This window comes from Callorhinchus milii, unplaced genomic scaffold (assembly GCF_018977255.1).
Source record: "Callorhinchus milii isolate IMCB2004 unplaced genomic scaffold, IMCB_Cmil_1.0 Scaffold9, whole genome shotgun sequence".
Taxonomy (NCBI): Eukaryota; Metazoa; Chordata; class Chondrichthyes; order Chimaeriformes; family Callorhinchidae; genus Callorhinchus; species Callorhinchus milii.
Window position 1 is genome coordinate 12,420,632 of NW_024704750.1, and position 11,838 is coordinate 12,432,469.

The 11,838-nt window shown below is 35.2% G+C and overlaps 1 protein-coding gene across 1 annotated transcript in view; it reads left to right on the forward strand.

Annotated features, from left to right (window-relative positions):
* The window catches only part of akap6 (A kinase (PRKA) anchor protein 6), a 113,694-nt gene extending 102,373 nt beyond the window's left edge, over positions 1-11,321 (forward strand). The window contains exons 11-15 of the mRNA XM_007893379.2: positions 453-668; positions 3,721-7,488; positions 8,353-8,493; positions 9,271-9,305; positions 10,176-11,321. Coding sequence (XP_007891570.2) covers positions 453-668; positions 3,721-7,488; positions 8,353-8,493; positions 9,271-9,305; positions 10,176-10,455 — 4,440 coding nt within the window. The 3' untranslated portion in view covers positions 10,456-11,321. The remainder of the gene's footprint in view (positions 1-452; positions 669-3,720; positions 7,489-8,352; positions 8,494-9,270; positions 9,306-10,175) is intronic.
* The last annotated feature ends 517 nt before the right edge of the window (positions 11,322-11,838 follow it).

The window sequence follows — 11,838 nt, forward strand, 5'->3', positions numbered from 1 at the left end:
AATGCACGCCTTTGAATTTTTGTTTAACGGTTGACAGCTGAATACAGCATTCTAAAACTCGCAGAAAGACTGGCAGAGATAATTTCTCTCCCCGTATGGAATCACTAGCCAATCATGATAAGTGCCGGTCTTTCTTTTATTTCTGAGAAATAAGTTATTCTGGATTTAACAGAATAAAGTTGTTGTTGAGAAACTTTTCAAAGAACTCTCTTTAAATACTCGCATTCTGATTCATTTGCTGGAGCAATAAAATATTTATCAATTAAATTAGTATGCCTCTGTTGGCTTGATTAACCCTGCAACAGGCCCAATACAATTGTCTTCTTTATTTGGTGAGTTGGCATCATGTATTTTCAGAAGCGTTCATTTTTATTATGCCAAATTGTTTTAAGCATAAGGGACTGAATTATACAAGATTTTAATTGTCACTAATTTTAATTATTTGCCTTTAGTCACTGTGCTCTGAAATTAAACAACGACGGCGTGGGATAATATCCGTACTGCGTTTATGCCAACGTCTCCTTGATGACACAGATGCCTGCTGTTTGGATGCTGATCGTCAGTCAATGCAACTTATTATTGTGAACCTGGAAAGAAGATGGGAAGCGATTATCATGCAAGCAGTGCAATGGCAGAACAGACTGCAAAGGCAACTAGGGAAAGAAAAGGTAATAATTCACTGCATAACAACAGAATGTAACAAATACAACCAAGGTTTGTTTTCCTTCCTTCCCTCACCAAAATTATTCATATATGACCTTTGCAGCTGTTGGGGAAAGTATGTGCGTGTGCGTGTACATGTGCGGGGGGAGGCATTGCACCCGGGCCAAATCTTTTTCTCACCTAATAACCACATACACCAATCGACCGTCCAGCAGTGGTCACTGGATAGCAATCGGGACCTGAAGTCCTGGCCAATTTTTCACTCATTGAAACCAGTTGTAGATATGACTTATTTTTAAAATCATGGCTTCTAGTTCTGCTATAAAGATCAAACTCAAATGGCAAGCTTACATGTTCAATATAAATTCTAAAATAAATAGTAATAGAAATAAATTAAAATGGAAATAAGTAGAAATTATCAATGATTCTTAAAAAAAGTCTTCCAATCCTTTATTCCTATGAGACCAGGTTCATTTCTATGAGATTCACCTCATAAAAGAGCTTTGAGATGTCACCAAACCCCACTTCTCCATTCAGAGCAGCTTTCGGGAACTTGCATTTCATTTATACCGTCCACACCCGCTGCTGAATGATTAACCTGGTGGTACAGCACAACCTGTCAATTCCTCCCAACAGATGGGTCATTAAGGCCTTCTACCTGCTTAACACATTCCAGTGGTTTTACTAGTTTCTGTGTAGGCTATTGGGTCAGATGCCAACAAGCATTATGCTCTCTTCAGACCCTGAGGATATCTTTAAGGGTCTTTTCAAGGGCATTGCTACTTGTCCATGTTACCAGACCCCATTGTCTTTCTTTTCATACATTAAAACATTCACCATTACTGAAGAAGAGCCAGAACAGTTTCCAGCAGTATCATCAGACAATCAATACAGTTATTTGCAGTACAATGTTTTTGTTGCGAATTGCATTATCATCTGTCTTTTTGACAAACAAATAAAAAATACGTTTTTGAAACACACATATCTTTTGTTCAGACATCTTTAAAAGATGTAACCAGCATATTCAGACATTTTATTCAAAATGAGTTTAGGACCAGGTTTACCTTTTTGTGTTTGAAAACACCTGTGTACAGACACATCAATGTGAAATCATATCTGTGATCTTGAGTTTACCCATTGGAAATTTTGACGAGGCTGAATAGCCTATTACCACAATTAGAGACAACAGTATTTTCTAAGGTGCTGCTATCTAAAGTCATTTTAGTCATTTCAATTTAACTTCTATTTTTCAAAGGACAAATATGTGGATGCTTGATGATAACTTTTAGACAATCACAATTCCAAATAATATCACTGCTTTGATCTGTTTTGCAGTAGGTCTGTTTAAACAATTAATTTCTAAACACTTCAAACTTCTAACATTTGGTAGAACATATAGGTGTGCAAAACAATTATTACAGTATCATTTTTCATATTTTCTTACTGCAATCTTTTCCTTTGCTCTTTAAAACATACTGCTTATGTAAATAGCTGTAGTAGTTACATTATTTATTGCTTGTTTCCCACAGAATGCAAGGTCAGCAGGAACATTATAGAAAAAAAGTAATGTTTTATTTGATTAAACTGATTGATTGAACTAACAGTTGTGCCTTTTATCATGCAGTAACAAACTAAGTTAGTCATTAGTGTTTTCCTTATCAGCATGCAGATAATAAAACTCAATCTAATAAAAATTCATTAAGGTAGATGTAGAACATACCTAAGCAATTGTTAAATTCGCTATTATATTAGATTTACAGCCATCACACGGTCATTATGAGTGGACTTTTTTGTTGTGAATAAACTGAAAAATCAAATAAACCATTTAACTACTTCCCTAACCATTCTTTCTGAAAGACTAGATTTTTGTTGTATTTTCCAGAATGAAAATAAGTTGGTATTAATATTAATCCTGAATGTTAACTTGGTAACTTATTTTATTATAGACACATATTGTATTGCGTAACAAAATATGTTATTTTGCTTTTCAATTTATTCAACTGTCTTTTTTTCCAACCAGTTTCATTTTAATCATGCTTAAAGTGAGTCAGTCAGGATTGCAGAGATGTTTGATTCTTTTTGAATATAATGTATTGGGATTTAAATGTTTCTGTTATTAATAGGTCCTTTAATAGTTTTTCCTTTTCCCTCCAGTCCTGTCCCCCCACCACCCCCGGGCATTGACTCCTGTTGTGTTATAGTTCCACAAGTGCTAAGTACTTTTTCATACCTCACCAAGATGTTAATTCTCCTTATGGAAACATAGTAAATGTCAGCAGCCTATGTAGTTATGAAATGTGAGGGAGGAGAAAGAAAGAATACATTTTGATGTTTCAGACAAACAGCATCTGACTAATCATATCCTACAATATCATATAATCTTACAAACACCTGAATGACAAACAGATTTGCGGTGTTTTAAATTCTTTTAAATTAAAATCAAGAAATCATTATAATAATGATAAATTTATAAATCTTTGAGGCTATGATAATTATTGTACACAAATACATCAGATGTTTATATGATTTGAAGCACAAGAGCATTTGTATGCCTTGTAAGCATGGGCATTCCTAAGTTATTTACCTAATCAATCTGATGTGGATATAAACAGATATAATAATCCTTACATTTGATATAGCATCTTATCACATCTTCAAGTCGTCTCAAAGCGCTTCACAGAATAAGTGAATTGATTGTGTATTTTGTGGGTGAAAAGCGGCAGCCAATTGCGCCCAGCAGTGTCCAACAAACAGTCGTGGATTGAGTGACCAAATTGTTGTTATTTTTTATTTATTGATTGTTTTGAAGGGATTATTACCCCCGGAAAAGTGATCTGCCAATCGATTAACAACCAGGTTCCTGCTTACTGCTAGGTAAACAGAGCCTTGGGGAGTAAGAAAACCTGTCCAAGTTTTCATCCTTCCCGAGAATCGAATACAGGTCCTCTTGCTTGAGAGGCGAGTGCTCTAACCGCTAAGCTGCAGGACTCCACTCCATATAGAAAAGGAATACAACAGTTTCATCAACTCTAAATCTGAATTTTTGATATTTTATAGATCTTGTTAAGCTGCATTGAACCGGGTTCAATGGATTTAAACGTCTTTGGTGAAGATTTGCTGGAATGGGATGAGACTGACATGAGTAATAACCTAATTGGTATCCAAGATGAGATACCGGACCTTGCTCGTGAACAAAATAGCACACCACAATTATCACCTGAACCTTTGGAAAGTATTGCTGATGAATTTATGCTAGATCAATATAGCAGTGGCCCTGGTGAATCACTGTATAGTCCTGGTGAAGCTCCTTCCTCTTCAGGTCCACGCTTCTATCAAGCCTACAATCTGCATAGTGTGCAGTTCTATGGAAGAGATCGGATGACATGCTTCAAAAATATCCCAGAGCTCCCCACTTCAAAGTATCCGAACAGTTTAGTAAGGAGTACAAGTAAAGATTCATCATTTTCATCCACCGACTCATTACCAGATCTGTTAGGGGGCTTGACTCCAGTAAAAGAAGACAAACCAACATCGCAGGGGCCTTCTGAGAGTGAGAGTGGAATTGTCAGTGAGGGTGATACAGAAACTGCAACAAACTCTGAAACCTCTCTTCCAAATCAAGTTGATCAATCTCAGATTCGCATTACTACTAAACCACTGCACCCCCTAATAGAATTAAAACATAAGGATTGTCCGATTAGATCATGCATTTGTAAAAGACAGGGTTCTGTTGAAAAAAAGGAAGGAACGAATTCAGCAACAGAACAAAGAACAAAGAATGAAGTTGAATCAACAAAAAATCTTCAGTCACTGTCTATGAATAATGAAGGAAATTTACAGCCCCTTGATATTAATAAAATCACTCCAAAGGGTATTTCAAATGATCTAGAGGCACAATATGATGTATTTACATTTTATGACTATTCTTATCTGCAGGGCCCTGAGCTTGAGTTAACTATGACTATAACTCACTCACCTGAAGAAAAAGCTACAGATGGCAGCATGTCCTCCAAGCCACATTCTGCTGAATATATTTGTAAAAATAAACTATCAGCTCCAGAATCTAAACCAGACTGTAGCAAACCAGAAAGGAGTGCGCCAGCGGTATCGGCAGGCAATCCTAAAACCTATTATAGTAAAGTACCTGATGTCAGAGTATCTCTAGATGTTACAAATGATAAAGAATTTACATTTTTGTCTCAGGGGTCATCAGTGGAATCGTTCTCCATTGCTGGTGATATATTCCAACTTGGACCCAGCAGCTATAAAAATGAATGTCTTCAACGCAGTACTTCCTTAGAGAGCTGGACCATTCCATACAAAGGCACAGAAGAGTTATTCAGTCATCATGGGTCAGGAGATATCAGTATGGGTAGTGATTCCGTAGGAGAGCTAAGTAAGAGGACACTAGATCTTTTGAAACGATTAGAAAACATTCAAACACCAGTAAGTCCGAAAATGAAACGCAGTATTTCTGACATCACACTGCAGAGTAACTCCCAAAAAATGTCGTTCACTGGCCAGCTGTCACTTGATGCTGCATCATCTGTCAATGAAGATTCTGCTGCTTCTCTGACAGAACTAAGCAGCAGTGATGAGCTCTCTTTGTGCTCTGAAGACATAGTTGTTCATAAAAATGAAATTTCAGATTCCAATGCATTGTTCAAAAAACATACCAATCACTCAGTGACTGACGAAGCTGATGTCAATATAAGTATGATTGTCAACGTGTCCTGTACTTCTGCTTGTACAGATGAAGAAGATGATAGTGATTTGCTTTCCAGCTCGACCCTTACACTAACTGAAGAAGAACTGCACATCAAAGATGATGATGACTCTAGCATTGCCACAGATGATGAGATTACTGAAGAAAGTAATAACATCTTAGACGGTAACTATATGAGGAGTGAATTTCATCACTGGCTTAAACCAAACTTTTCTGTCACAAAGGAAAAGAAGAAATTGGACCCAGGTGAAAGAGTTCAGTGCAGGAAAGAGTCAAGTAGTACTGGGTTATCCACTCTTAAACATATTTCGAGTCTTTATCCATTTTTAAACAGTTCTGGATTGTTGCTGCCAGAATGTAAAGAAAAGGCAAAGAGCACCTCACTCTGTCAGAGAGAGAGGCATTTTAAACAAACCAGTATGGCCCCTGTGAAACATTTCTGTACTGACAATTTAAGTGATGATGTAGAGAATGGCAATGTGGCAAAATGTCCACTGAAGGGCAAGAAAGAACTGAAAGTTTTAGACAGCAAAAGACAGCAAAATGAAAAGGAGGAATACACTAGCAAGACCCACAATACAAAATGCTCTAAATTTGAATTCTTTAGTCGTCCAGGGCAACAAAAAACAGACATTTCTACCACCTCGTACATTCCAGCCCAGTTTCCCACACAATCTCCACAAAGGAATGAATGTCATGCATGTTTGGAAGACAATGGGAGTGTGAAGCAAGTTTTACCTTCCTTTGGGTTTGATTCTGATGATGAGATTATTTTCTCAGGAAAGCCTGTAAAATATGATGTTGATGTATCAGATGGGAAAATAGCTCCAACATGTGAAAATAAGCGAAAATGCCAACATGATGACACTAGTGCAGAATTACTGTATAATTGCCATGGTGATGAAAATATTACCAGTGAAGTTTCAGCTGAAAAGTCTGATGCTATGTTGTGCTCATCTCATCATAAATGTGAAAATAAACAGTTGGAAGAAGCTAACAAAGGTGATACCAATATTTGTTCAAGTTGTATCTGCCATTCTGATATTCCTCAGGGTATTGATGGTGAAGAAGACAGTTCCGTTCACAATTTTGTGATGGAGATAATTGATATGGCATCATCAGCCTTGAAAAACATATCGCAGCATGACTCTGACATTACCAGCCCAACATCAGTGGCTCAGATTAAGGAAAAAGTGTTAGAACATTCTCACCGACCTTTGCAGCTACGAAAAGGGGACTTTTATTCTTATTTGTCCATCTCATCACATGACAGTGACTGTGGTGAGGTGAACACTTGTATAGATGAGAAAAGCACCACTCCGCTTCCTTTGGATTTCAGTGATGAGTTCAGGCCAGATAACAATGCTGAGGAAGAAGCCTTTCTCGATGAAGATTTTGAAGAAAAATGTACTGATGATCCATGTGTATTCATTTCTACACTTCAAAAAGAGGCACTTTTAGATCGAGCTCCATATTCTTTGACCAAACCCATATCATTTCCTGACAGGAAACCACTGTCACTGCCAAATGACAGACTGGAAGTAATAGTGCCAAAAGTTATTCATGCAACACCAAATGATCAGAAGATATTGTGTGAAAGAAATCTAATTAAAACAAACAAAATTAGTCATAATATAAAAACACTTTTAGGCATCACTGGTCAAGTAGGTCATAAATCTGAAGACAGTATTGCTCCATCTCTAGAGTGCCATATCGAGACTCCATACATTAATCCTTTGCTGCTTAAAAATCAGATGGACAATATAGAGTGTTCATCAGAGGATGAATCAATTTTTTCTACATGTAAAATTGAAATGCCTGAATCCAACTATACTCAATTAAATATTGAAGAAACTGAAAATCGTAAGTCAGTGAAACAGCCTCATGAAATGAGAAGTAATCTAGTGAAGGACACACAGCCAAATGACAGTCATTTTGAAAAATCTGGAGACAATCTGTTTATTAGCACTAAAATCCAATTCCCACAACATGGATATCCTGAGTATGAAAATTGCCAAGAAACGGAATGTAAAGTGGAAGACAAGCTTTACAAGAAAGAGAATAATGACGATCGCGGGTTTAACTTGTCTCAAGAAGAGGTAGGTTATATATTCTATTGGATCCACCATTTAGAAATTGCTAAACTCTAATTCTCTATTGTGCATCTGTCTTTGCCATAACTAAAATTGAAACAATAGAATTAAGATAATTATTTAAAATTGGAACCACATCAAAGCTTAAATTGGAGAGTGCCTCAAATGAGTCATTTGTTTTTACAATGCATTTATTCTTAATTGTGATTGAATAGAATAAGAAATGGTATAATATTGATATCTGATGATCTAATGCAAGTCATTTATTCTAAATGTAGTTAAGTATTACTTTAAAACACATGCATGTTTTGTTTGTCCAACCAGAATGAATGATTGAATGAAGTTAGCATTTTAATCCCATATTTCATATAAAGGCATAGATATAGCATGAACCTTTGTAAAAATTTAAGATGGCACTTTTGAGAGTTCCTATCTGTCTCTCTCATGTCATCTCTTAAGAGCCGGTCATTTCTAGAATTACTCTCTTAATATTGATGAAGTGCAGATAAGAGTAAAAATTCACACTTACAAAACAATGACATCACCTCAAAAATTCTCGATGAATTTAATGGATTAAGATGCTTCACATTTTGTAGTCTATTAAAAGACTTAAAATGGATTAGCAGTATTGTGTATTTAATAAAAAGATTATGGATATTCCCTGTGAATGCTATGATAGGAAGAAATTTCAAGAATACTGTCAGAGAATACTGGTCATGTGTATAAAGAAGATTTACTATGATGGCTTTTATGATGCTGTATTGCTTAACTAAGTGTTATTGAAATTAAGTTTGTGTTTATGCTTCATTGGTTATTTGGCCATTGGTGGGACCAGAGTAACAAATAGTAATAAACTTTTCTGATTTTCAGATTCCTACCTCTTCAAAATTTATAACGGAGAAACCCAAGAAGGCTAAGAACAGCAGAACCACTGCTGACAACCTTACCGTGTGTCCTTCCCATCATAGCGAATCTCTGCATGACTCTCATGCTGCAAGATCTGTGCCCAAGGTATAGATGTGAGTTGAACAAACATTCTTTCTAAAACTGTGAATATTCAGTTGATTAAAAAATCCTGCACATTTGTCAGATTAGTTCGACATTCTCTAAGGAATCATGCCCTTTGGAAACAAAAATTGTCTCTTTGTACACAGCCAATTTCGCTGTTTTTTCACCATGATCGCAAAAGCCAGATCTAAAAGGGGCAATTTACAAGGTGGCATAATTGGTTTATAATCTATCCAAGGTAAGACTACATTGTTAATATACAAATTTGCAGAATGGATGATTAAATAACTAGTACTGTAAAAAGTTATCACTCTCTTTTGGTGATTGGCTTTTCTTCGATGCAACTGCCTTAGCATTCCGCAGTTTGAAGATAATATGATTTTGAGAAAGGAATGTGCAACTCGGCACTCCCAATTCCTCTTTTCCAACAAGCTGTCTTGAAAAACAAGAATGAATTTGTATGCTGCAGTAAAACAATAAGCCTTTAGTTGTTGTTGCCTTCAAAACTGCCAGTGGACAATGGAAATCCAGCTCATTCTATATTCTGCTTGTATATTAAGTTGGATTTTTTTAAATATAATTCTCTTGTGATGGACTTTTTAAATATCACACATTCCCTTATAAATAGTTGCCCATGGCATAATTAAGCCAAAATATATTTAATACATAGAGTAATCTTTATAAATTACTTCCTGTATAACTTTGTTGCTTTCTGGATTCATTGCTTACAGCTCTTCTTTTTCTTTTACTTTTATATGACATTTTTTTATATAAATGTAGAGGTCAGTAGCAGCAAAGCAAGATCAAAGGCAAAGGTAACTAGCTAGATCCAGATATTTCTGCCTAATTTGGAAGGCGAATAAATGCATGTCTGGAGTGCCTCCTAGAAGCTGTAGAAGAGATGCACTTTGCGTTAATCTCTTCGGCTGTATTCTGACAGTCATTTCTTCATAATCCTCATCACAAACTCCTGCTCTTTGCTGCATGGTTTAATTATCGCAGACTGACTCCTCACTGTGGAAATCAAACCCTATGGCTGGCCAGATGTTATTGCTTTCTTGCTGCCAGATATAGGAAAAACCTGAAGTTTAACATATAAATATATACAGAGTGGATATGAAAGAAATTAATTTTAAAGTGTCTATAATAAATATATTGGGTTGCTACATTTAGGTCACTTACATTATAAATAGTTCTAATGACTTCAGGTTTTTGTAATCATTTGGGGCCCAATGATTGCTGCTTTATGTATCCATTATCATTGGGCTTGCTTCAATCAATGTTGTTTGCATATCGACATATGTAGCTGAGGGTGTTGTATGCATATTGAAGCTCACAGATGAGGATGAAAGCAGGAAGAAAGGTCACACATGACAGTTTACTAACTTCCCTAGTGAAGTTATTATTCAAATTGGTAAAAGCCTGAACAATAATTCAATACTATTGCAATTTATTTTTCCACACACTTTTACCATCATATTTCTTTTCTCAATATAATGTTTTGGGCACAGGCTTATAAATTGCTCAAGCAGTTGTTTACTGGTAATCCTAGAATTCTGCTAAATAATGCCATCATGTTTTTAAAATATTTGTAATATTACCTATATAGAATGCTGAGAAAGTAATGGTTTGTTATTCTGTATTGTCCCTGACTACAACATGAATTTGTATTTCTTTCCCTTCAGAAATCTGGCTGTATCCTTGCTCCATTTTTGTCTACCTATTCCTAAGGTAGCCTCTAATCTTATTCAACCATCCTCTTCCTCACTGATATCCAAGTCCAGCTCTTTCCAAATGCGAGTTTTTCATGCAGGTGTGGTAATCTGGTTGCTTCTGCTGATCCTTTGTATGGCAGTTGCTATTACTCCCTTGTTTGTAATACCATCAGATTGCAGCAAAGTTCGGCTGTTTTCTTCTTCATGGACTCCTGTCCTAAGCTACCTCCAAGGACCCCCTCCATTCTGACCTACAGTTTATTAAATGTCCTGCTTTTTGTGGCAATAGGCATTTTTTGATATCTAAAGGAATATTATAGCATTTGCATTTACAATGATACCAAGGTGTAATTTTATTTCAATTTCTGTAATGGCATTTCATATGAATGCATTTGGAGTATATCAGAGTAATACTTGGAAATTAATGGGGCAATGTGTCAATTCGAAATTAAAAAAATGTTTGTCATGTGCACACACACACACACACACATATGCAAACAAATGACATTGGCCTAGTTGTGTTAACTGTGCTTAATTTGTCAAGCAGAGCCCTGGATTTTATTTAACAATTTATCTTTAATTATTAAAATATGGCAAGTAGCATATTAGTTAAAAGAGAAATCTGAAGTTCATATTGAGTATCAATTATAATATATTGATACAAACATGTAAGCAAAGTTAAAACAATACCAACATAGAATTCATAGATCAAATCTATGCAATACTGAAACTTAAAAAAAGTAATTGAAAAAATTGCTGCATATTGAAATTACAGGCATTTCATTTGGTTCAGTACCGTCATTTTCTTATTTGCTCTATAAAAGGGAAAAAGAAAGAAATGTTTTAACAATGTGTGCCTTGCTGTATTTCTTATACTTTTGTTAAAAAAGCTGCTTTTCCCTAAAGAAGTTGGTTTAAAGATATGGTATAGCAAGGTTAGGCTGTGTGTATAATTTCTGTACATATGTACAAGAAAATGCTAACATTGGTGTATATGATATACAATGCTTTCTTGTTTTGTGTTAACTTGTCCAGTGGTGTAGAAATATTAAGCCTTAAACTGTTAGATTGCATGGGTAAATTAAAGTTGGCAAATAAAAATAATTTATCAGACAATAAAGTGGACTGAGTTATTGGTTTTCAAAGAAACAGTAACATATTTTCTAAAGAAGAGAAATTAACAGTGGTCTTTTTTATTTAAGGCAGAGTTTCATACTTTGTGTTTAAGGGAGAAAATAACATAGATAAGATATTCAATGATATAATTGTTGTGAAACATCAACAGTGTTTGAGATGACACTGTTCCTTTCTCCTTCACCCTAATCAACATATATATTACAGTATTTCTTACACTGCTTTTTAGCACTTAGAGGCACAGCTGTGACATCATAAAAAGGTGGAGATATTCTACAGTTGGAAGTCCCATTAAGTGAACATAACTACTGTAAATCAGCACTAACTGTTCTATATTAGTAAAAAGCATTATGTACATAATTTGAATGTTTAATTTCATAATAATCTTGCAGCGAGTAATTAAGAAAGATTACTAGAAGATTAAATCTGAAGACAAATAACCAAAGATAAATTAAATGTTTTTGAAGCTATTAGTAAAGATTTAATAAAGATATAGAAA